This window comes from Triticum dicoccoides, chromosome 5A (assembly GCF_002162155.2).
Source record: "Triticum dicoccoides isolate Atlit2015 ecotype Zavitan chromosome 5A, WEW_v2.0, whole genome shotgun sequence".
Lineage (NCBI taxonomy): Eukaryota > Viridiplantae > Streptophyta > Magnoliopsida > Poales > Poaceae > Triticum > Triticum dicoccoides.
In genome coordinates this window covers 452,059,596-452,085,455 of record NC_041388.1, presented here as the reverse complement: position 1 = coordinate 452,085,455, position 25,860 = coordinate 452,059,596, and the positions used below count along the sequence as shown (strand labels likewise).

The 25,860-nt window shown below is 43.4% G+C and overlaps 2 protein-coding genes and 1 long non-coding RNA gene across 6 annotated transcripts in view; 1 reads left to right on the top strand and 2 right to left on the bottom strand.

The window, feature by feature from the left end:
• Positions 1-11,054: 11,054 nt before the first annotated feature.
• LOC119302251 lies at positions 11,055-20,790 on the bottom strand. The gene is made up of 7 exons (XR_005147437.1): positions 20,507-20,790; positions 20,322-20,413; positions 19,337-19,685; positions 18,099-18,235; positions 11,764-11,909; positions 11,533-11,645; positions 11,055-11,429 (listed from the first exon to the last, which is right to left on the bottom strand). It is a non-coding gene; the product is annotated as an uncharacterized LOC119302251 (long non-coding RNA).
• Positions 14,142-25,860, top strand: part of LOC119302248 (disease resistance protein RGA5-like) — an 18,557-nt gene continuing 6,838 nt past the window's right edge. For all 4 annotated transcript variants that reach the window (XR_005147434.1, XR_005147436.1, XR_005147435.1 and 1 more), the window contains exons 1-2: positions 14,142-15,061; positions 15,697-17,773. Coding sequence is in view for 1 of the 4 variants with exons in the window: in XM_037579288.1 (XP_037435185.1) it covers positions 14,247-15,061; positions 15,697-17,728 (2,847 nt within the window). In the remaining 3 variants the exon portion in view is untranslated. The remainder of the gene's footprint in view (positions 15,062-15,696; positions 17,774-25,860) is intronic.
• On the bottom strand, positions 21,486-24,438 carry LOC119302250. The gene is made up of 5 exons (XM_037579289.1): positions 24,318-24,438; positions 24,076-24,185; positions 22,590-23,399; positions 22,344-22,487; positions 21,486-22,223 (listed from the first exon to the last, which is right to left on the bottom strand). The coding sequence occupies exons 3-5, from the start codon at positions 23,370-23,372 to the stop codon at positions 21,825-21,827; spliced, it is 1,326 nt and encodes a 441-aa protein (XP_037435186.1). The 5' UTR covers positions 23,373-23,399; positions 24,076-24,185; positions 24,318-24,438; the 3' UTR covers positions 21,486-21,824.

Below are 25,860 nucleotides of genomic sequence, written 5' to 3'. Positions count from 1 at the left end.
AAGGTAACCTAATGCTTTCATGGACATCATCCAATGTGAACATCACTCTATGTCTATGGATATCCTTCTTTGTTCCTTGTGGGACTAACCCATGTAGGTATTGAAAGTGCAACTCACTCCAATGGATTGCTCGAAATGATCTACATCAACATTGAGCATATACATCCTCAACACCTACATGAAGTCATCATCGACAAAACCCAAGGCTAGTTCATCCCTCTTAGGTGGGATATCACATCTAGGGGGAGCTTTACTCTAATCAATTGAGCAAAAGCAACTCTAACTATGTGAACACAACAATGCTTTATGTAAAAGTGGTAACCCCACTTGCGCTTAAACGATGAGTATGACCTACGATCAAATGTTCTCATTTGATTCCTTAGTCAATACACTCATATATAGATGACCTAGTCATCACCAATTGCTTGATAGATGCTAGAGTGTTTGTGCATGCTCTGCCACATATTTCATTTGCCATTTTATTGTATGAGCATGTTGGTTGCATATTTTACTCATTCGAGGGCATCCACTTGTTGTTTTGATTGTTTGGCATTTTTCTCTTTTGCCAAGTGGATGGACAAGAATGCCTGAGAACTCCCTCTAGCTATCTATGCTTTTCTCGTCTCAAACTCTATTCATGCTACATCACAAAGTTTGATCAAGTCAGATTCAAACCACTCTGTGTGAGGAGCACTCGGAGTCCCCGATTCGTCATAGACTTAAACTTTCAAAACCTCTTTGTGCATTTTGGTATGACTGAGTCACCCACTTCGGTCACACCGAGTTCACTAAGTTGATCTAGGTTTTCAATCTCGGTGCAACCAATTTGAACTTTTTGGTCACACCGAGCTGCAGTAACCGCTCGCGATTCTGCATCTCGGTGCCACCGAGTTGTTCCACTCGGTCACACCGACATGGTTGAGATATATATACTCACGGGTTGAATTTTGGAAATTTCTCCAAAACCCTTCACCCCGCGTGTGTCCTGCTCTGCCTCCTCGGGTCTCCGGATCGTGTCCTCGCAGCCAGCGACCTCCCGCCGCTGGTTTCCATCACCGTCAACGGAAATTTGCTCCACCGTTGTCGCCGTAGCGAACTCCCGCCGAGCTAGGGTATGGGTTAGACCTTTTGTGATATTCTTTTACCTCTGATTTGTAGCACATTACTTTTCCATGATCCTTACCACGTATGCAAACAATCTGTCCAGAAGAAAACATCCTTAGATTAGAATTGATATGAAAATTTAGGGTTAGGTCTCCGCCGGACTCATCTCGGACCGACCGAATTGTAGAAGTCGGTCTCACCAATTTGGCTTAGGTCATAGCACATGCATTTTCGGTCTGACCGAAAATTGCAAATCGGTGTGACCGAGTTTGATTCTCTGTGGAACTCTAGCAGTCTCGGTGCCAATGAACTGTGAGTCGGTCTGGCCGAGTTCACTAGTTTAGGTTCCAAAAGCTACTTCGATATCACCGAGTTTACAAATCGGTAGCTCCGAAATGCTTTCTATGGAGAACTAAAACTAAGTTTTTAAGTCATCTATTTTGCAAAATCTCTGCACTTTGTGATGCTCATCCACTCTACCTCATCTACATCTATTCACAGGGTCTGCTGTTAGTAAGTTTGCAAAGATGTCTGATCAGAGTGACAGTCAGAACAGGTCTGAGGAACATGTGCAGCTGAGTGAGGGTTCAGATCCCTCAAGCACTTATGATGATAGGAGTACTCCAAGTAACTTGCCAAAGGCAGCCACCAGAACAAGGAAGAAGAGAACCTTATATTCAGAGGATGAGGACTATGTGGCTACTGAGGAGGAAGTAAGATCCAAGAAGAAGGTGCTGAAAAAGGAGTATGGCACAACTGCTAAAGTTAAGCCAGGGATGAATAAGAAGGCTCCAGCAAGAAGGATTCCTATGTCAAAGGCCAGAGCCTCTACTCAAGAGACAATGGAGCTCACTCTTGAACCCAAAGCGGCTGGAGAAGGCAAGAAGGGAAAGGAGAGGGTCAAGAAGACCACTGCCAGAGTCCTAGGGACATCATCCATGTTCAAGGATCCCGCAGAAGAAGAGGAAGAGGAAGAGGATGCTCCAGCACCCAAAGCTTAGAATCTTATGGGAGATGCAATTAAGTCAGGGGCTGCAACATCAAAGCCCAAAGGAGCTCCCAAAGCTCAAGCTTAGAAGCCCACTAAGCCCAAGAGGAACACCAGAAGTATTCCTGCTGAAGAGAAGAACAAGGCCCCAGTGCCTGAAGCTGAAGAAGAGGATGACGAATCCCATGTGTTGAGAAAGTTGAAACCCAAAATCCCAGACCACAATGATACTCATACAGTGGTTGAAGACATGCACATCAGAAAATATGCTGGACTAAGATTGTGGAGACAGTCTGATCCCTATGCTGTGAGGAGAAGGAATGCAGTTGACTACAGGTTCCACACAAAAGAACAGCAAGATTTCTATGAGACAATTTTGCTCGACAAGAAGCCCATTGTTTGTGACATGAGATGGGTTGATTGGAAATTCATCAAGGAGAATGAGGATCACTTCCTAGAAGTATATGACAGCTTCAAAGCATGTGGAGTCGATGACTTTGTTGGACAGAAGCTCACAAAATGGAATGATGAGCTGATCATGCAGTTTTACTCCACTGCTCACTTTTACCCAGATGGGAAGATCATATGGATGTCTGAAGGTACTAGGTACCAGTCCACTGTTGAAGAATGGGCCAAGCTGATAAATGCCCCAGAGGAACATGAGGATGACTTGGATGTGTATGCCAAGAAGAAGAAAGGCCACAACACTATGGCAAACATGTACAAGGAGATCTCAGATAAAGTTTTGGAGACTCACAAGCTTGGATCAGTACATTATGTGTTGTCTAGTCTGCCTACCATGAACTGGATCCTAAGGCACACATTGCTACCCAAGTTAGGAGATCACAAGATGATCAGAGGGCATTCTGTCAACCCGCTATAGCTTTTTGATGTCCCTCAGAAGTTCAAGGTCATGAGTCTGATTGTAGAGATAATCAAGAGGACTGCTGCTGACCAAAAGAGAAGCTGCGGGTATGCTCCACACATTCAGGAGCTCATCAACTCCAAGATGTGCACAGGAACATATCTATTGGATAAGGAGCATCTACCCTTATATCCTGATTTTGAAGACAACACTGTAGTGATGAATGAGGAGGAACCATCATCAGCTCAAGCACAGGAGAAGAGAGCCAAAGCAAAGGCTGAGAAAGCTGCCAAGATGCCAAGTGTTGAAGAGGCATCTCAAGTTTTCCTGAAAGAGCAAGCAAGATCAACTTGCATATCTGATCCAGTCTACACTGAGGATTGAGAAGGGCTTGGCCAACCTGACTCAAAACCAGGAGAGCCTGGAGAGGATCGTAGAAACCAAATTTTATGATCTTGATCTGAAGGTAACTGAGATTCAAACAGTAGTTGAGCAGCTTCAGGAGGAAGCAGAAGAGAAGAGAGGGAAGGCAACTACTGATGCATTTCAGCGAGTGCCTAGAGGACAGAGGTCTGCTATAGTGCATGTACCTGATACAAGAGCCACAATATCAGCACCAGCAGCTACAGCCTCAGTACCACCTCGAGCAGCCACTCCACCAGCTCCAACTACATCAACGGATGCCTTCGTCCTTGGAGTTATCTCTACACCACCTCCCGAAGACCAAGCCTAAGAGACGGATAACACTATGCATATTTTAACTTTTTGGTAACTTGTTGCCAAAGGGGGAGAAATATGTATAGATCATAGGCTTCGAGAGAGTGTTTTGCTTCTTTGCCTTTTGGTTGAACTTTTTATTGTGTGCCTATGTGAGATACTTTATGTCCTTGTGTGAGATACTTGTGTGATCATATGCTACTTTAATGCTTGCTTGGATGATACTATCTGTTATATTCTTATATGATCATTTACTTTATCTGGTGATGAGTGCATTTTTTAATGTTTATCATTTTGAGCGCTCCACCAAGATGTATGTGACATGGAGGAGTGACCCATGATCCTAATCGATTGTGCATTTGCATTCAAAAGCAAATTTTAAATAATGCACAAATTTAGGGGGGGGGCTCTTTCTTATCACATACTTCTCAAAGCGACGATGTATTTCAATCTTATAATCATTTGTCGAAGCTTTGATCTATATGTTGTCATCAATTACCAAAAAGGGGGAGATTGAAAGTGCAACTATCTCTGGGTGGTTTTGGTAATTCCTAACAACATATAGCTCATTGAGCTAATACTATTTCAAGATAAATATTTCAGGAAAGCTCAATGATTGGCATGGCATTGATTAGAAATGTGGACCCCTCAAAATGCTAAGAACAAAATATTGGCTCAAGCTCTAAAGCTCAAGACTCTACCTTTTACCTTTTAGTGATCCAAGATCACATTGAGTCCATAGGAAAGGCCAATACTATTAAAAGGGGATGAGGTGTTACTTAATGAGGTTCTTGCTCAAAATGCTTAGTGATATGCTCCAAAATGCCCAACCACTTTCTCATATCCACATTTGTCCCAAACCAAAAGTCAAACTCGGCCCTACCGAAACTTTCTATCCAGCGCCAACGAGTTTTGTTGACATAGCCATTGCCACAAACCCTAGTCACTTTGGTCTCACCGATTGGGATCTCAGTCTCACCGAGATGGGATTGTAAACTCTCTGTTTCCCTTCGTAACGTTTCGGTCTAACTGAGATGAGCGATCGGTCCCACCGAGTTCGCAATGCAAACTCTCTGTTTCTCCTTCGTAACGTTTCGGTCCAACCGAAATGAGCGAATCGGTCCCACCGAGTTTGCCTGACCAACTCTCTGTTTGCTTATTACCAAAATCGGTCCCATCGAGTTTGTGTAATCAGTCTCACCTAGATTACGTTATGCCCTAACCCTAATGAAATCAGTCCCACCGAGTTGACGTGTCGGTCCCACCAAAAAACCTAACGTTCACATTTTGAACCGAATCGGTATGACCGAGTTTTCTGATTCGGTCCCACCGAGTTTGGTCAATTCTGTGTAATGGCTAGATTTTGTGTGGACGCTATATATACCCCTCCACCCACTCTTCATTTATGGAGAGAGCCATCAGAACATGCCTACACTTCCATCATACATTTTCTGAGAGAGAACCACCTACACTTGTGTTGAGGTCAAGATATTCCAGTCCAACCACATAAATCTTGATCTCTAGCCTTCCCCAAGTTGCTTTCCACTCAAATCATCTTTCCACCGAATCCATATCAGTGAGAGAGAGTTGAGTATTGGGGAGACTATCATTTGAAGCATAAGAGCAAGGAGTTCATCATCAATACACCATCTATTACCTTTTGGAGAATGGTGTCTCCTAGATTGGTTAGGTGTCACTTGGGAGCCTCCGTCAAGATTGTGGAGTTGAACCAAGGAGTTTGTACGGGAAAGGAGATCGCCTACTTCGTGAAGATCTACCCTAGTGAGGCAAGTCCTTCGTGGGCGATGGCCATGGTGCGATAGACAAGGTTGCTTCTTCGTGGACCCTTCGTGGGTGGAGCCCTCCGTGGACTCGCGCAACTGTTACCCTTCATGGGTTGAAGTCTCCATCAACGTGGATGTACGATAGCACCACCTATCGAAACCACGCCAAAAATCCCCGTGTCTACATTGCGTTTGCTCCCTCCAAACTCCTCCCTTTACCTTCATGTGCAATGTTTTACATTCCGCTCCTATACTCTTAGACTTGTATGTGTAGGTTGTTTACTTGACTAGTGCTAAGTTGCTAAAATCTGCCAAGACTTAAAATTGGGAAAAGGCTAGATTTTTATTTTGTCAAGTAGTCTAATCCCCCCCCCCCTCTAGACATACTTTCGACCCTACACTTAGATTCTTATTCATACAAAGAAACATCTTTTCCCCTAAGTGCCCGAGACTTGCCATATCTTGAACCATACAAATCTCTCTTCTCAGCTTATTAAAATTCATGAGTATTGAGCCTCTCAAGAATATCAGTAGGATCAAGAGATTTTTAGTCAGGACACTCTTGAATCATTAGGGACAGAGTATCAAAGTAACTCTCAAGAGATTTCGAAAATTTCTTCACCACTTAATAATCGGTGATATCAGTGGTGCTTAGAGCTTGAAGCTCATTTGATATGTCGGTGAGGCGATCAAATGTGAGCTGAACACTTCCGTTGTCGAGCCTCTTGAAGCAGTTGACGAGATTGTGAAGAACATCAACTCTAGAGTTCCGTTGAGCTAAAACTCCCTCATTGGCCTTGGAGGGCCTTTACCGTATGAGCTTTGCAGATTCCAGAGAGCTTTCACGACCATACTGCCCTTTGGTCAGATGACCACATATGATGTTCTTCACTTGTGCATCAAGTTGCAATAGTGTTCTTACATCAGCAATGGCGACTCCGGGACCAAGTGCAGGAATTCCCATTTGCACAACAAGCCAAGAAGCGGTCGACATAGCTAAAACTTTTGGTGGTTAAACCAAATCATACAGATTAAGGGAGCACCTTGCTCTAATACCAATTGAAAGTGCGAGCAATCGACCAGAGGAGGGTGAACATGAGATTTTTTACAAATTCTTCGACAACATGGAAGGAAAGAAATATGAAGAAATACTAGGCAGAAGTAAGACTATGTTATGCATGAATTCAATGAGAAGACAAAGCCATCAAGATAGAGGATATCATGCATACAAGGTAGCAGTAAAAGTTAAATAGACGAACATATAAACATAAACACTTAAGTACTGCAAGGCTGAAGATAGAGGGTATCATGCAAACAAGGTAGCAGTACTAGTAAAGCATACAAACATATAAGCATACGCACTTAGATCCTGCAAGGCTGAAGACGAAACAAAACATGAAAAACCTCAGTGACACAAAAAGTCTTCAGAGAGGGGGAGACAGCGTCTTCAACATACAAGAACTGAATGTAAAGGGGTTGAAGAGATGTAACCAATTGCTTGATGAAGACAATGCTTTTTTGACTAGTCTCAGTTGTTGTGGCAATTATACGTCTGATTGGAAAGGGTTGAGATTTAACTCAGAAGACACTTAGTCTTCACCTTATTCTCCTTGAGCTAAGATTACTTAGACCTCGCCCAATCACTCGCAGTAAGTCTTACAAGTGGACTTCCAAAACCTTCATAGACTCGTTTTATGGCACTCCACAATTTCTTCTTGGATGCTCAGGACATGCTGCCTAACTGTATGGAAGATCACAGTCATCAAAGGTAATAAGTCATCGGATCATACACCACACATTCTTTGGTGATGCTCAATCACTTTGGCTCTAGGTGTTTAAGTTTTTCCTCACTTAGGATTTTCTTAAATTTTTCGAAGGGTGGGTTGCTCTAGATCAATGACACTTGTCATGCAATCACTGGGAGTGGCCAACCAACAACTAGTGGCTAGGGCGGTTATTTATAGTCGGGGCGCAACCCAAGGGGAAAAGACCAATAGCCCATCCTGATGTGACCATTGTATAGGGATCCACGTGACAGCTGGTACTCGCACCACAAAGGTCAAAACAAATTGAACTCTCAAATTCTCACGGCAGGAGAATCGCAGTAGCGACTTCCTAACCCAAAGAAAAAATGAACCACACTGCAAGAGATTTCAAATTCTTCACTCGAAGAACTAGGATAGTTTGAGCATCACTAGGAAATACATCTTTGTATGACCTAGACCCCTGTTAACAATACGATGTCACTGAAATAGAAAGAAAGAAACTACTAAAATACAAAGTCTTCACGTCCCAATTCTTCTGGCAATTTCTTCAAGGGTGCACCAATTTCTTCAATGCATTTTTAGGAAGGGGGGGTCTTTCACGGTTAAACCAGGTTTTCGAGGACTATTCTTCTGTGTACACTCACAAACACATTAGTCCCTTGACCTTTTTGTTTTCAATATTCCAAAACCACAAAGGGGCACAAGATATACTTACATCAGCGACATCGTATTTCACATCGTCATTTGTCATTTTCCATCGAAAAGGAGATATCATTTATGCCAATGGACCTATTCATCATTGACACATGTATTTGCAACATAATTTTGATTGGTAAATATGTCAATTCTTTTTTTTTTGCTATAGAATTGCGCCAAACATTTGTTGGAGCCCTGCATCCTGAAAAGGAGCACGAAATCAAATTTCTATTTTCTACAAATACGAGCAGATAATCTAGAGGTTATATGCAAGGAGGAAGCCACATTCGAAAGGAACCCCGCTGGAGACAATCTGTGTGGAATCTTCTGGGACTTATAGTAAAAAAGAGAATGACATGATCAGTAACTATATCCTACCCTGCTCCCAAAAGTTAACGGAGCTAACAAGATTCAACAATTCAGACCCATATGCTTGCTTAGATGCCCCTACAAACTGATCACCAAAGTTCTAGATAATCGAGCGGCTCCCTTCGCTGATGTGTTGTTCAATAAACACCAGAATGCCTTCATTAAAAACAGGCACATCATGGATGGGATCATGTCCCTCCATGAGATCTTACATTACACCCATATTAGGAAGAAATTAGGGATTGCCATTAAGCTAGATTTTGAGAAAGCCTATGACAAGGTGAATTGGGATTTTTTGCTACAAAGCTTAGAAAATAGAGGTTTCGGCGCCACTTGGTGCGGGTGGATGAAGAAAATCATTCAAAATGGTACGGTTAGTGTCAAATTAAACAACACTTTGAGCCCGTATTTCCAAAGTCACAAAGGAGTTAGACAAGGAGATACTATCTCTCCCTTCTTGTTCAACATTGCAGCTGAAAGTTTGTCCAAAATGGTGCGTCAAGCGCGGAATAATGGACTGATTACTGGGCTTGCCCCTGAATTAGTGGAAAATGGTGTGGCCATCTTGCAGTATGCTGATGATATGGTGATTTGCGTCGAGCATGACCCTGAGAAAGATCTAAATATGAAAATATTGCTCTATATGTTTGAATTAATGTCAGGATTGAAAATCAATTTCCAAAAAAGTGAGATTTTGTGTGTTGGTGGGGATGATGATATTCTGACAACATATGCTGATATGTTTAATTATCAAATTGGACACTTCCCCATGAAATACCTGGGAGTACCAGTAAGCTACTTCACTTTAAGAGGAGTGGACTAGGAATTTTTGGAAGAAAGGTACATTAAAAGATGTGAATCCGGTTTAGGGAGTAATGCTTCTTTGGGAGGTAGACTAACTTTGCTTAATGCTAATATCTCTAGCATTGCCTTTTACTATCTATCCTTGTTCTTGCTGTCAAAAACTATGATTGCAAGATTGGATAAACACAGAAGGAGATTATTTTGGCAAGTTTCTAAGAATAGGAAAAGGTATTATTTGGTCAAATGGACCAGGATCTGTCGATCTAAAAACAAAGGGGGGCTGGGAGTTAAAGACTTGCATAAACAGAATCTCAGTTTGCTCGCCAAGTGGTGGTGGAAACTGGAGACCAAAAATGATTTATGGCAAGATATTATTAAGGCTAGATATCTTCGAAGAGATACTATTGCCTCGGTTAAAGGGAAAACCAGCGACTCCCCATGTTGGAAGGCGATAATGAAAGTAAAAGATCTTTATATGGCAGGTAGACGCATGGTGATACAATGTGGCAATATTGCCAGACTTTGGAGGGATCCTGTTGGGGATCAAGTACCATTTTGTGAACAATTCCCCAGATTGTTCTCTATATGCATTTATCCTGAATGTACTGTCAATACTTGTCTAACGACTGATCCCCTGTCTTTCTTTCGAAGAAGGCTAAACTATGAAATGGGGGAGCAGTGGCATCAGATAGTAGATACATTCAGTAAGATTTGCATTTCTAGTGAGGATGACAAAATCAAATGGGGGCTGGGGTCTAAAACATACTTCACCACTCGTTCAGTTTACGTTTTCTTGGAGAGACATATTGTGGGGTGTGACTATAACTGGATCTGGAGGGCGAGTATACCTCTGAAGATCCAAATCTTTATGTGGCAATTATCGCAAAATGCAATCTTAACCAGAGATGTAATGAAGCACAGGGGGTGGAAAAAAGATCCCAAATGTTCCTTTTGTGCAGCAAAAGAGACATCCCAGCATCTCTTCTTTACCTGCCCAGTGGCCAGGGTAACTTGGAGAGCGGTGGCTTGTATGTTTGGGACTGATTTATGCCCAAATAATCTATGGCAAGCATATGCGTGGTGCCACTCGTTTTTCCCAGAAGGGGAAGTATTTTACACAGTGGGCATTGCTGCCATATGTTGGGCGATTTGGACGTGTCGTAACAGAGTTACTTTTGAATTTGTACCTCTCAGAAACCCATTTGAATGCACTTTCTCTGCTTGTGCTCTCCTTTGTTACTGGGCAGGGTTGATGAAGCAGCAAAAGGATGTGAAGGACCTGAGGACTGGAGCGAACATGCTGAAGAGCAATGCCTCAAGACTGATGCAGATCTATGCCGTGGCGCATCGGGAAGATGGAACCTGCTGAGGTCAGAACAAAAGAAGAAGACCAAAAAAAGGGGTGGTTCCTGCTGCTATTGCTTAGAAGGGAAGCTGTTCTTGCTGGTTTTGTGTGGGTTGGGTGCTTAGGCCCTTTTGTCCTTGATTACTAAACAGTCTGTTGGTTGCGGTTTGATGCTGTGATGTGATGGTGTCGTCGGGTTTTCACCCCACAGTAGGTAATCTCGATGGCGAGTGCTTATAGTGGGTTTCCCGGCGATGCCTGAACTCGCTTTCCCCTTTCCCGCTTCTTTCTCTGGACATTTGATGTATTTCCGTTATGTCGCAGTAATGGAAAGGGGTAATGCCCGGTTCAAAAAAAAAGTAACTAAATCGTACCATGGTAAAGTACCACGTGCTCCCATTCTCTCATGTTTTAAAAAAAATCAAATTTAAGTGCTTCAAAAAAAAGTGCATGTTCACAACTTCTGAAAAAAAAAATGAGACCAGCCAGGACTACCCTTGACGGTTTATTTTTATATATAGAAGAAGCAAACCTGACCACACAATGCCAGTATATAGGACTCAAACTCTGGCGGGCAGCGCGCTCGCGCAGCTGGCCAACCGAGCGACGCTAGGTTCTCAGCTAATGACAAAATCAAATCCAAAAGTTATCAAGGAAGAGAAAATTGCCAGTTATGAGGGGGCAATAGCGACGACCTCATTCCTTTCTACTGCAACTCCTGGTCGTGTCTGATGAGATTCAGTACAGGATTTCTACAGCAACACGCTAAACGCCCGGCCTGCTCCACAACGAACCAGCAGGGTGCTGCAAACCTACTGAAAGAAACGACACTAGCTAAGCTCCCGCAAATCTATTTATATTCTTAACAAATTGCAGGAACACCCTGTCCTCTCGCTAGGTTCGTCCAAAAAATGCTGACAGTTAAGCTCTCAAAACTTCTGGGCATACCCGTCTGCACCGTGATGACTCCGCATCTCTGGCACCAGAAGACCTGAAACCACGATCAGTAGGGTCTCCAATGTAAGGCACTTGATTGATGGTGAATTTTCAAGAATATGGGACGCAGTTCAGCCAAGCTCTTTGAAGAGTAAAACCTAGAGATGTCCACTCTCGGGTGGAGCTTGTCATGCAGGTATCTTGGCATGTGCCTTGGAGGTGAGTGGTCACAAAAAAGCAATTCATCGATGGATGGTAGCCAGACCAGTAGCTGAATATTAAAAAAGGCAAGTAGTTTAAAGATCTGAACTAGTGGTTCGACCATAAAGACTTGTTATATTGCAGGATGAATGCATTCAAAAATATTTGCAGAATGAATAGTGAACTACATTGAGAGTGTGAGTGTCTCCAAGGTGGGAGAGGCAGCAAGGAAAGAAACCAGAGAAAAATAATTGTAGGCCCCATGAATACTAAATACCCAATACTTCAGGTGGAGGAACATGCTAGGCGCCAATGCCATTGTTGTATTTACCACCTGCAGAAATATGCCACATGTCAATTAATATTCCAAGGTACACAATTGTTCTATGCATGATGGTACTGAATAATCCCAAAAGGTTCCCTTCCAAGAAAAACATCACGAGCAGTTTTAGAATATGCCTCACGACGTGAGTGTATGCTGAAAGTTTCAAGATTCGGTGCAATTGATGGCAGCTCTTCAAGGGCATAACGGAGGAGGCGGCAACAGGTCATATCGAGGTTCTTCAGTCGCAATGATTCTCCAAAGTGAGACCTCTACTTGGTCAAATGTAATAAAGTGAAAACTACAAATCTTTGGAGCTTCAATCTTTATCATCCGCGATCTGTGGCATCCTAACACCTGCAGGTAGCTGAGCCGCTTCTGCTGAGAAGGTATCTTCAAGCCAGTTATCTTGGGGCATCTTCTGAGTTTCAACTGCTCCAAAGCAGCACAGCTGGAAAAACGATATCCGAACTCGTCCCCTGTAATCCGCACACAATCAAGATGCAGCACTGTCAGGCCTCTCGAGCAACGAACACTCACTGTAGGATGGAAGTCACAGTCAACAAGGTGAAGATGCCAGATCGAGCTTCCATTATTATGCATTTACAGAACTTTGTCCAACCTTTAGGAACATGGATCTTTTATATGGTTTCTATAAATTTGGTTAATCTTTACAGAACTTGACTGAAGGGGAGCCTTGGCGCAGTGGTAAAGCTGCTGCCTTGTGACCATGAGGTCATGGGTTCAAGTCCTGGCTACAGCCTCTTACAGAAATGTAGGGAAAGGCTGCGTACTATAGACCCAAAGTGGTCGGACCCTTCCCTGGACCTTGCGCAAGCGGGAGCTACATGCACCAGGTTGCCCTTTTTTTTTACAGAACTTGACTGCATTTAGTATGCACCTGATATATGAACTTGACTGCGTACTATAGAGGGAATACTTTTATCAATTAGGGGTAGTGATTGGCTGATATGTGATATGATAACTACGTAGTACATGCTTAAGAGTCCAAACAAACTTAGAACTGAAAACTGGTTCAGGAGAGCAAGTAGGGGGAAGCTTCTCAGAAAGCTATCAAAATATCGACACCTTCAGATGTTAATGAATGATGCTGATGTGTAGTACGCTCATTGGCTGGTTTAGTCCAGAATGCAAGATAATCTTGGAATATTTGTCATGCAGGACGAGCCACATCCACTTGAATAGAGCAGGACAAACTTCACGGACCAACTCCAAGGTCGATGCTGATCTCTCGTGTAGTCCACTCCACGCAAAATATTGGCCATTTAGGACCAACCACCCATTCCCCATGGATAAGGTCAGGCTGCATTACTCTGCAGCCAGCTGAAAGGATCGAAAGGATCGCACTCTAGAAACCACGGTACCAACTTAATTAAGACGGTTTTCTCCTGTATATCGCTGCTCAAAATGAATCCTCCTTTGCTTTCAAAATGGCTTTGAGTGTAACATCCATGCTAAGAGGTGTTCAAAAGAACAAGCACCTTCTTAGAAGGGTTGGAACTTCACTAACTTGCACATACTATCTGAATGTTAAAGACACTGTTTGGAAGAAACCACCAGAACACTTCCTGAAGCGAAATTTTAATGCGGTTGATCAAAACACAGGTGCTCTAGCTAGGAGTGGTCTTAAGAAATCACGCAGGTCAGTTTATGGCTGCTAATGGCCGAAGCCCTTGCTATGCAGACACGACTCTCTCTCTCTCTCTCTCTCTCTCTCTCTCTCTCTCTCTTGCAGTTCATATGGGAGGCAGTAAGGTGAAGGCCGAGTCAGATTCTACAGAAGTAATTGAAGCTTGCAAAAGAGACTGTCTACATGGACTGCTAGTCTGGTAAATGTAATAGGGAAGGCTATTTTTTATCATTGTCATAGAAATGATAATAGAATAGCTCATATGATTGCCAGGTATTGTTTTGAGAACAGGATTGATTGTAATTCGGTCAATGAGCCCCTGATTTTACCTTGAGCGACTTCCTTAAGGCTGCAACTTTTGTTAATTTTCAATAAAGGTTGCCATGATGGCCTTTCCTCATGGGAAAAAAACTTACACATGCTATTTCACGGTTATAGTGAACCAAAGGAAGCGAAATACTTTTCAACTCGTCAATAATGGACTGCTTATGCGTCACAGTCGTTGACTGGTCGCCAACGTGACACATGGGGTTCCAGTGAACAAATATCTAGTTGTGTGGAGGTAACTCATCTAACGGAATACAATGGCCGACTAAAGCCAAAGCCACAATTCTGTACTCACAGATCATACAGAAATCCATAGACATGCATGTAGTTCACGGAGGAGTTTGAGAGAGGGAAACCGGAGAGTGCAATTAATGGCGGAGTTAGCGACCAGTGTTGCAGCAGGGGTGATATGCTCCCTCCTTGAGAAGCTTGGTTCTCTTGCAGCGGCAGAGTATGCAATGTTCAGCAGTGACCGCAGACAGGTGGAATTACTGGTGGATGAGCTCAGCTCTATGAAGGCTGTTCTTGAGAAGTTGGCATACATGGAGAACCTTGATCCATTAACCAGGCAATGGAGGGACCAGGTCAGGGAGTTGACCTACGATACCGAGGATTCTATCGTCAGCTCCATGCTCCAGGATCGCCAAGATGGAGCTAAGGATTGGTTCATTTGGAAGATTTTTCCGTTTTTCAAAGATCTCAGAGAGGGATATAGTTTGTCCAAACAGATCAATCAAATCAAGGCCGCTGTAATAGAGCTCAGCGCTCGACGAGAGCGGCTCAGAGTTGACGAAGTCATCTCTACATCTTCTCATGTGTCCATTGATCCCCGACTGCACGTGCTCTATAAGGATGCTGCCGGTCTTGTCGGAATAGATGGACAAAAGGATAAGCTCATTGGAATGCTAAAGGATGGTGACCAGCACCTAAAGGTAGTGTCAGTTGTGGGATTTGGAGGATTAGGCAAGACTACACTTGCCAATTTAGTATACGATGCTTCACCTACACTTCAACACCATGAACACCGATTTGACTGTCGAGCATTTGTGTCGGTCTCCCAAAGACCTGATATCAATGGGGTTCTTTGTATCCTGCTCAGAATGTTTGGAGGGAGTATAACACCATCGGATAATATTAATGTTCAACTCCTTGTCAGCATGCTCAACAAGCATCTGCAACATAAAAGGTATCCTCTTTATTGTATTGTTTTTACGGTTTATTATTTCTCAACTGAATCTATATTGGCTACTATAAACATCACATCGCAGATTCTATTAAAATATTATAAAGCTGTTATATTTGAGTTTTTATTCTTTAATTAGCTGTCAAAATTGAGAACATAGAGATGCTCTGTTGGCAAGGTACACCCACCAGCCTCTTCTATTAAAAAATGAGTCCTGGCTGCTCTCTTTTTTTCTAGTTAGCTATCAAATTGACGTTATGATGTAGAACAGTATTGGTTTATTTCTAGATACCACCAAACGTATTTGATTATGTAATGTTAGTGATAATAGTATCAAATCCCCTCCAAATTTATTTTGTATTATGTGCATCCCTGCAACACATTTCGCAATTCCCATGTGTGGGTATTCCATTAGAGGAGGTGATAGAAAGTAATGGAACTTCAAGTCAATGGTAATATTATTATGGCCGCACTGGTGAACTACTCAAAGCCTGGTTTGAGCAATACTGCCAAGTGCCACTGGAGACAGAGGCTGGTCCAAAGTCAGATCCATCTTAAGTTCATTGCCCTTCTGATTTTAGTTCAGAACGAGGTTTAATTATATTGTTTTGCCAGTAGACTAATACAATATTTTACAGGTACTTTATCGTAATTGATGATTTGTGGAATGAATCGGACTGGCATACTATCAGATGTGCTTTCCCAGACAATAATTCCGGAAGTAGATTAATCGTAACTACACGAATTGATAGTGTGGCTTTGGATTGCTGCTCTAATCGGCGTGAATACGTTTATCCAATGAAACCTCTCGAAGAAGAGTACTCAAGAAGACTTTTTCTTACAAGAATATTTGGCTCTGAAGATGCTTGTCCTGAATACTTAAAAGAAGCTTCGGCTGAGATATTAAGAAAATGTGGTGGTCTACCCCTAGCAATCAATGTTGTATCAGGTTTTTTGGCCAGTAAGAAGACACCGGAACGAAAGGAGCACTGGGACAGGGTGCAGAGTTCATTGGGCACCATCGACAGAGAGTTCGAACCAATGAAACAGATGTCACAAATCTTAAACCTGAGCTACATGCATCTTCCTCATCATTTGAGGGCATGCTTCCTTCATCTTGGTATATATCCAGAGGATCGGGAAATCATGACGGATGATTTGGTGAAGCAATGGGTTGCTGAAGATTTTGTGCCTTGTAGCCCACATAGGCGAGATCGAGAGGATGTTGCAAAGGACTATTTCAATGAGTTAGTCAATAGGAGCATCCTCCAACCTGTAGATATAGACTACAAGGATGAGGTGCTGTCATGTCGACTGCATGACATGATGCTCGAGTTCATCTTGAACAAATCCGCAGATGAGAATTTCATTACTGTAATGGATAGATTTGGGGTCCGAAGTGGAGGCACCAGTAAGATCCGTCGGCTCTCTTTGCAGTCTGACCAAGAGAATCGTGTCCCGGTACCAGAAGCAATTATTCTGACACAAGTTCGATCGCTTGCAACATTTGGTGCTTGTATTGACGGAGTGTTTTCGAGGCTGAAGTTTATTCGAGTCCTAGTGGTTGACAGATGTCGTATGACTCTGGACGACATGGTTGGAGTTTGCCTGCTGCTCCAACTGAGATACCTGAAGATTGCCTTTGATATGTTGGATGATGAGTTTGATCTAGTAGTACCTCCTGAAATTCTGAATCTACGGTCTCTGGAAACGCTGGATATAACAGATGTCCAGGATGCTACCCTTACAGAAAAAATAGCTGACTTGTCCAGCTTGCGGCATCTGCTTCTCCCATTAGAGGTAGTCTTGCCTGATGACATAGGCCGTATGAAGTCCCTGCGTACCATACGCAAGTTTGATATGTCTAAGAACTCAGTAGCCTGTATAAACGGCCTCGGGGAGCTGACCAATCTCAGAGATCTTCAAGTCCGTTTTGATGACACTTGGAACTCTGACCAGAAAAAGGTAGCTCTATGCTCTGCTCTCCAAAAGCTTGCTGGTGAAAACCTTAAACATCTAGCTATCATTTCGGAAGATGTGTGCGGTGATCAATGCCTACCAATGTGTCATCAGCTGAATTATCTGCATTCCTTAACAGGAAATCTAGAGACACTCCGTCTAGAAGATCGCATGCCCACTATTCCAAACTGGATTGGTCAACTTGGTAATCTGTATGACATAAATCTTGCTGGAATCGAGAGGTTGAATCCGCAAGCTATTGATATCCTTGCAAAGTTGCCTGCCCTTCTCTACCTCAAGATGTATATTTTGATATTCATCGCTGAAACAATTGTCATCCGTGGTGGGAGTGGGAGCGGGACTGCTTTCCCAGCACTCAAGTATTTCGACCTCATTTGTTCGCCACCATGGGTGTCTTTTGAGCAAGGGGCAATGCCCAAGCTCCAGAGACTCGAAATAGAATTTGATGCGGACAGATGGGAGGAACATGGAAGAGCGCCTGCAGGCATCCACAACCTGGGTGTGCTGCAGGTACTGTCGGTACAGCTGATGTTCAGTGGTGCGGAGTCTGACAAGGAAGCTGCTAAATCTGCGCTGCGTGCTGCAATCCACGGACATCCACGTGACCCTCGTGTTGACATCAGCCAAAGAAATTTTTCAGGACCTTTCTCTATTCATACGGAGGAGCAATATAATATGGAATTCATTTGACCTCTCATCGATGATACGGACATCTCTGACTGAGCACAAATAGCGGTACGGCTTATTTCTTCCTCCTAGTTACCTCCCACGGCAGCTGTAAATCTCGTTTATCTGGTAGGAACAATCTGGAAGCTAGGTATTGGTACAACAGATTGATTACACCCATTGTTAGCGTACTATACTAGTATCTTTAACAGAAAATTTCTAGTGCCACATATTTCCATTCTACAATTAATCTTTTATAACATGGCCATCAAAACTCCGATAATCGTGCATATTGCAATGTTTTTAAAACCTCACCGTGTTACGACATTTCACTATGTACTTCGTGTTTTCGGTTTAATCTTTAGTGCATCAGTAGTTAATCACAGTATTATACCTTCCTGCCACGCCCTTGCAGTTGTACAGAAATCTCTCCGTGATGGGAAATCCTGTGTATCACATCCAGCTAGGCCACCTAGCTCGATTTAGCCAGATGAGTAAGCCACTCCAATTCACCCGAAAAAATCTTGATCCCTTCAGAGACAATGTTGTTATAAGCTCATCGATGAAGCCAGCTAGGAACAGATTAGTAGCAAAAGGATATGAGGCTAGAACATATTATACTACTGAATTGCAATAGCTTTTTTTTGTTAGCATGCTATGTTTGTTTACAATGATCACAATTCTCATATTAATTTTCACTTTGTAGGTCAGTAAAATTATGTGCAACATTGCCCCGGCTCCCGTGTGTATTTGTTTCCCATCCTTAAATCCTAGGTAACTAAATATATAAAAGATATGAAACAGTTGGAAAAACAAAAAATAGAAAAAGATGTGTATGTGTATGCATTATATATGTTGTTCCTTCAAGATCAAAAGACAAAAAAAAAGGAAATCAAAAAGTAAAAGCACAAAAAAATTAGGAAAAGGGTATGTGTGTATATGTGCTACTATTTCAGTATCTTTTTCAAAAGGTGAAAATGGCATCAAAACAACAATAGGAAAAACACCAAGAAATTTAAAAAAAAATTATTTCTAAATGTAGTGTGTTCTTGTTTTTCTAGGTGTGTAAGTAGGAGTAGGTAACTCCGCCTATGTCATCTTGAATGCATAGCTGGTCCCAAGCCCAGAAAAAGGAGGAGGGAGTACTCATGGTTGTTTTCTAGAGCAACTAAGACTGAGCTGCGCCCCTGGCTATCTCTGAAGCTTTTCTCATTTGTTTCTGTTCGTCATAACAGAGAAAGTCGTTTTTATCCCAACTATTTGTTTGGCCATGCTAAATAAAAGTTCTTCCAAAATAGTTCTTACATAAGCTCTCAGCTGATCAATGGCTGGGAGTTCTGCTTGGCATTTTCTGAGCAAGTCATAAATTTATGTCACCCAAATCTATGCCCCAGCCTGCTTTATTATGTCATAACCATTTCAAAGGGCTAACAAACCTTATGTCTTTTTAAATGGAATAAGAAATGTCTACTACTTCAGTTACATACTCATATATCAAGCTTTCAAAGTATATCTATTTTTCAGGTCTGACGGATTCAAGCAACTGAGAGCATGTCATTCTTTTAAGTTAAAGTTAAATAGCTTAATCTTACATCAGATTTACATGGGGCTTAGGGTTTAGAACAGACTTACAGTTAGATAGTAATCCGTGAAAACAGAGTAACCAGAGTTTTTCACATGATCAGGCGTTCCAAATTTGACAGAAGAAAGGGAGAGACTCCTACAAGGCAGCAAGCAAAACATGCAGATTCAGACACAGATACTTAGTAAACATTGAGATTGCATCAGATTAGAAACATCATGCCCTTGCACCCCTTAACATAGTAGCACTGAGACATTCTATTCACATTGAGAACGCAATATCCAGCTCTGTTTCTCCATAGCCAAGCTCCCAGTTCGTAGTTTTGCCTCCTGATCACACCCCTTCAGGTTGTCACACCGAGACACACTTTTATAGAACTTCCAAATTACAAGTGGAACTCTGTTTCAAAGAAAGGGAGTTTGTCACATTTGAACAAAATGCAAACATTCATAACAAATCATAGAACACATAGATCAAAAGAGAAATTCAACTGGGCAGCAACTACTGCTTAACCATTATCTCTTACTACAATTCCAGTAGCAGCGGCAAATAAGTGATGTAAATAGACGGAATTCAAGATAAAGCATCTGCTGCAACATAGTAACAATATAAACGGGATAACTGAAGGAACATGCTGACAGCACCATATTGTTGTATCTTTAATCATGCTTAATCTCTTTGTAACCTTATCAGTCGCACGTTCCTCCGCTCGTCGCTGCTGCCCGCCCTCCCTCCCTCCCACTATTATTGGACGGCGCATATGAGACTGGATGCTTGTTATGAAAAGTGAGTAGAAACACAGAGCTATCAGATCCAAATACAGTGCCTGATAACAAACGGTCAACCATAACCCCAATCTTGGCAGCGAGAACAACATGTTCTTGCCCTTTGCTTCTAGTCTACCCCTGGCTACTATATATGTCTTGACCTCACATTCTCACACAGACCCAACATCTATTGTCAATTAATCAGTGGCACGCACACTTCAGCCTTAACTGCACCATCAGGTATAAGTCAATTGATGCTGTAACTCACTTCTGGAAGTTCTGGCCCTGAACATTTCCTTGTTTTGCCATCGTGTTTGCAGGGTGATCCCTTTCCTATAGCCAATGAAGCAGCCGATTCATCTGCAATAACAGAACAGGATCAGGCATTTTGCCGGCATACACCTAGGACTTGAAAAAACAATGCGCTTCAGGTAATAAGAAAAAAACTTTAACTGAGCATTTGGTAGTTTCTGCATCGCGCAGCGTTGCAATTCCTCACAAGTTTGGACAAATCTGTACAAACTCTAGTATATTGTGAAAGAATCGTTTAGTCCTTTCACCGGTACACAAAAGATATCCAGCCCAACAGAACACTACGGCCAGTGATATCCATCTCCTCTCCGAACAGCCATTGCTCCAGTCACTCGATCTACCAACTCACAATGGCAGAGGAACGGGTGGGTTCTTGGCTGGATCCAGGGGGAACACCGCACGGGATTGGAACTAACAGCAGGCGAATTTTCGACTCCAGCCCTACAGATGAACGCCGCGGGGTTAAATTTTCGGGTGTGGATTTTCGCGACGGGCATAGCGGCTTACCGTCGATCTGAATTTCGCAAGGCCGCCGCTCCATGGTCCGGCCGTCGTCGACACCTCTCTGTCTGCAGCTGAAAGCCCGCAACAAGAGGCGCGTACCCCTCGAGCTTGCAGTTCAGTTTCGCTTTAACGCAGAGAAGACGAGGCGGCGAGGGGACGGGAGGCGCGTCGGCGCCGCCTGCTGCCGGACGAAAAGCAGAGCAGCACTCCGCGGTAGATGGAGCCACTCCTGTCATTGTGCTTCCGCTCCCTCCGCTTCGGAAGCTGCATTTGTGGAGCAGAGAGAATTCGAACAGGGTCGAAACCTACTGGTCTTTCCTCCGAAAATGCCTGCCTAGTAGTATGTCGCAATAAGAACCCAAATTTTTTTACTTGGTTCAATTATCATCTTTATTATGATTATCATGTTTTATCTACTATTTGTTTTCTATTAAATCTCATAAAAAACTCATATTTTGGGGAGGGGGGGATTGCTCGTATATTCAACCGTCTTTGCATCTATATTAGAATAAGGAAAACCCTTTGTAACAGACAAAATTGATTTCAACTTATTATCACTAAATATAAAAATGTTTCAATAAAAGAAACTAAAACAATGGTGCCGTGTGTCTATGTGTCCCACGAGCAATTAGATGCATATTAGATCCACATCAGGCCGCTAGGTCTTGTTTCTCAAGATGAAACAATGAGCAAGGTGACCGCTATCAAACACCCGCCACTTTTTACTTGTACATCAAGCATCTCGAAATCGCGGTTCGATGTACAACAGTACAAGTAAAAATTGACGGGCCGGAGTGGAAAGATGAAACAAAATGCCACTCCCTCACCATTTCAACTTGAGAAACAAGATCTATACCCACTGCTGACAGTCAAATACCAGCTAGCATTAGTAACGCTCTCAAGATGTTTATGGATCTGAATGTTGTCTTTCCTCCACGTTTATGTGGGTAAGAGACTAAGCTCTGATCCATCCGCCGCCATCTAGCAGAATGACATGACACCGGTTGCAGGGCTCCACAACATCTAGCTTGACCGTGGAGGGAACTTTCCCCTTGATGTATTTTTTGATTACCAAGACTGCTTTATCGGCTTCCCAGGGTCTAACCAAGTCGGAGCATCTGGTAGATCTGTCGCCAGAACACCTGAAACTACAATCCGTGGTGTCCAATGTAAGGCACTCCAGCGATACTGAGTTTTCAAGAATATGCGACACCAGCTCAACCATGCTCTTTGAAGAGCAGAACCTAGAGATCTTCACAGTCTGGAGCTTGTGATGGCAGTATCCTGACATCTGCCGAAGCTGTGAGGGATCTTCCAAAAGTAGTTCATCTGCGGGTCGTAGCCCTGTCAGTACCTGAAGATAAAAAATAGTTTAAATGCTAGAATCAATTAATCGTTCAACCATAGAGACTGTTTATGTTTGCAGGATGCATGAGTGCATTCAAAAATATTCGTAGGATCAACAGTGACTTACACACAGTTTGAACGTTTCCAAGGACGGAGCAGCATGAAGGAAATAAACCAGAGACAAATAATCATAGGCTACTGCAATAGAAATACTCAAGTACTTCAGGTGGAGGAACTTGCTAGGCGTGAACGCCATTGCTGTATTGGCTACCTGCATAAAGGTGGCACATGTTAATTAACATTTCAAGGTACCACTTTGTCTATGAAGTATGAAGAATGCTACTGAATAATCACAAAAGGTTTTAGAATATACCTCGTGACGTGAAAATATGCTAAGAGTTTCAAGATTCGGCGCACTGGATGGAAACTCTTCACATGCATAACGGAGGACGTTGTTACACAGAACATCTAGGTTCTTCAGTCGCAGTGAATCTCCAAGTGAGATCTCTATACGGTCACCTAAAAAGTCAAAACTACAAATATTTGGAGCTTCGTTCTTTATCATTCGCAGTTTGTGGCATACCGACACCTGCAGGTAGCTGAGCCGCTGCAGCTCGAAAGGTATCTCCAAGCAAGTTATCTTGGAGCATCTCCTGAGTTTCAACTGCTCCAAAGCAACACAGCTGGAGAAAAGGTACCCTAACTCGTCCCCCGTAACTGCCACGCGATCGAAATGCAACACTGTCAGGCTCCTCATGCAAACAAGACTGACTGTGGGATGGAAGCCACAGTCAACAAGGTGAAGATGCTGGATCGTGATTCCGTTCCCATCAGATAGGATTGAGCATGGGAAGTTGAATGCTACATCACTCGCAGACAGAACGACAAGTTTTTCAGTGCCTGGTGTAACAGCTATCCGAAGCCACCTATGGAGATATGAATAGGCCTTGGGCTCGTGGTAACAGGAGAAATCTAGTTTGAGTGTCTTCACACCAATGCCCGAGTGATTTTCAAAAATGTGATTCACTGTGCTGGCGAGGACATGTCTCAACTGGAATAGTATTCCATGATCAAGTATGAGATTGGGATGGCATCTCCAGGAACGCAGAAAGGTACGAGACAAACAGGCAGCACGAGCAGCATCTCGGAGCGTCATTAAGGAATGTATATGACACCAAATGTCCTACATGCACAAGAATGGGAGAAGAATTGAAACATTAGAACACACTCAAAAATTAACTCTAGACTATATAAATGTGGTGATAGTCCTATGATATATCTATTGCCAAGCATTACAAATTTCCAATACACATAGAAGGATATGTACATGAATATCTGCTGTAGCCAAATGGATCACAGTCTCACAGAGAAGGGAGGTATTGTGATTTTAGACAACATCCTCAAGGATATGGAAGGGAATCATGATGTCAAGTTTATCAAATGCAGTTACTTACTGAGGCAAATTAGGTCATAGTTACTGTCCTGATAAAAATGAAACTTGATGGATGTTGTAAGGTCTGATGACCAATCTAGAAATCTACCCTTGTAATTATAGCTCAGGGGCCGACTTGTGAAGAGATATAAGAATATATGTGAAGCTTTATGATGCATGCTTGCAAAAGAAGGTGACCCACGGTAACCGACAAACGCCTGTCTCAAAACTACTTAATAATGTGATAACAAGGGGTCGATTTCTGCCGGAGAGTTGAATCTGGGAACAGAGATAGTAGTTGGAACAGAAGACAAGCAGTAATGTATGAATTGCAGCGCTAAAACAATCATGTCTTATTTAGGTAGCCAGCATATATCCACCAATCTGTGCAGTGGGGGTCTTTCATTACTCGCGTTTGATGCTGTACCTCTGGAAGCTCTGGCCCTGAATATTCCCCTCCTGTGCCATCACGAGAATTATCCTCTTGTTGGCAGACCGATCCGTTTCCTATAGCCAGTGATGAAGCAGCCGATCCATCTGTAGCACAAAATAGTTGTGGTTACTAGTACAGGCAATAGCACAAACACATATCAAGCATAAGAAGAGAAAGAAGAAGAAAACTTCGACTCGATTCTTCCTAATTTCCGACGGTTCCATCCCCGAACTCACAACGGGCGAGGAAGGGGCGTGGGCTCTTCGCTGGATCCAGCCGTCTGTAGTATCCCACTACGCGAATCACAAGAAGGGGATGAGAAACAGAGGGAAGACGGGGGATGAGATGCAGAATTCAGTTTCCATTCATTTTTCCTCCCTCCACAGTACAGGTTGTTGGTCCTTATCTATAGGCATACGGGTACACGCACTCGCCTTACACGCTGGCACGCAGGCCCCCCACACACACACACATACCCTGCCTTGATGCGCCTCTGAACCTGTTAGTTGTCAAACGGATCACAGCTGACGGGATCCGTTTCTTGAGTGTCAGGCTTCTAAGTTCCAACGGAAGAAGGCATGACATTTGCCCCTCCTTCAGTATGATCCTCGTCCCAAATAGGAGCAGTTGGAAAACGACGGCGAAGAACATAATAGTCCTCCCAGGTGGCACAATCCTCCGGCAACGATGACCACTGCACAAGGATTTGAACCACAGGTTCGTTACCTTTTTGAACGATCCTTCGTTGCAAAATGATGCACGGCTGAGCTGAACAATCCTGGAACACATGTGGAGGTGGCAGAGACTGAAAATTAGGAGCAAAACTTGGATTGAATTCTTTCAACTGGGAAACATGAAACACCGGGTGAACTTGACAACCCTCCGGAAGAATTAGGCGATAAGCCACAGCACCAATACGAGTAGCAATCTTGAAAGGCCCGAAATATTTGAAAGCCAATTTAGGGCAGGGACGATTGACAATGGAAGACTGAGCATATGGTTGCAGCTTCAAGAGCACAGAATCGCCCACCTGAAACACCTTCTCAGAACGATGTTTATCAGCTTGTTTCTTCATACGCTCTTGTGCACGGAGGACACCGGGCAGCGTCCTTCAGAGACGACTGTTTCCGGGGCACAGCGGCACGCCGTCCTCGCCAACAATGGCAGACCCCTGCTTCCGGAACCATCGCGTGCGCGCGAGTTCGGGGATCCGTCCCGCGTCGGCGCTACGGGCAGCGATGGTGGTGGATTTCTTGCCAAACCACCCAAGCACCACTTCCCCAAGTTCAATGGTGAACACCCGCTGTTGTGGATCGATTTGGCCTACACATATTTCACCATGTACTCTGTTCCTTCAGCTCACTGGGTGGCTACGGCGACTTTGTACCTCGAGGGCCATGCCGCGTTATGGTTCCGTGCATACAAGCGTCGCCATGCCCAGCCAAGTTGGACAACATTTATCGCAGCGGTGGTTGACGAATTTGGTCAGGAGGAGTATGAGGGACAAATGTCCAAGTTGCTTCAACTGAAGCAAACAGGCTCTGTTCCTGAATACAAGGCTGCCTTTGAATCATGTATGTATCACCTTCTCTCCCTGGATGAATCCTTGAGTAATCGCTGGTTCGTCTCTCAGTTTGTCTTTGGCCTCCGCGACGAGCTACGAGCTGCCGTCCGCCTGCAGGCGCCATCAAGCGTGACCCGCGCAGCCTCCTTGGCACGCATACAGGAGGAGGAGGCGGAACACCAGCGACCTCGCACGCGGCCTCCCGCGCCCACCAA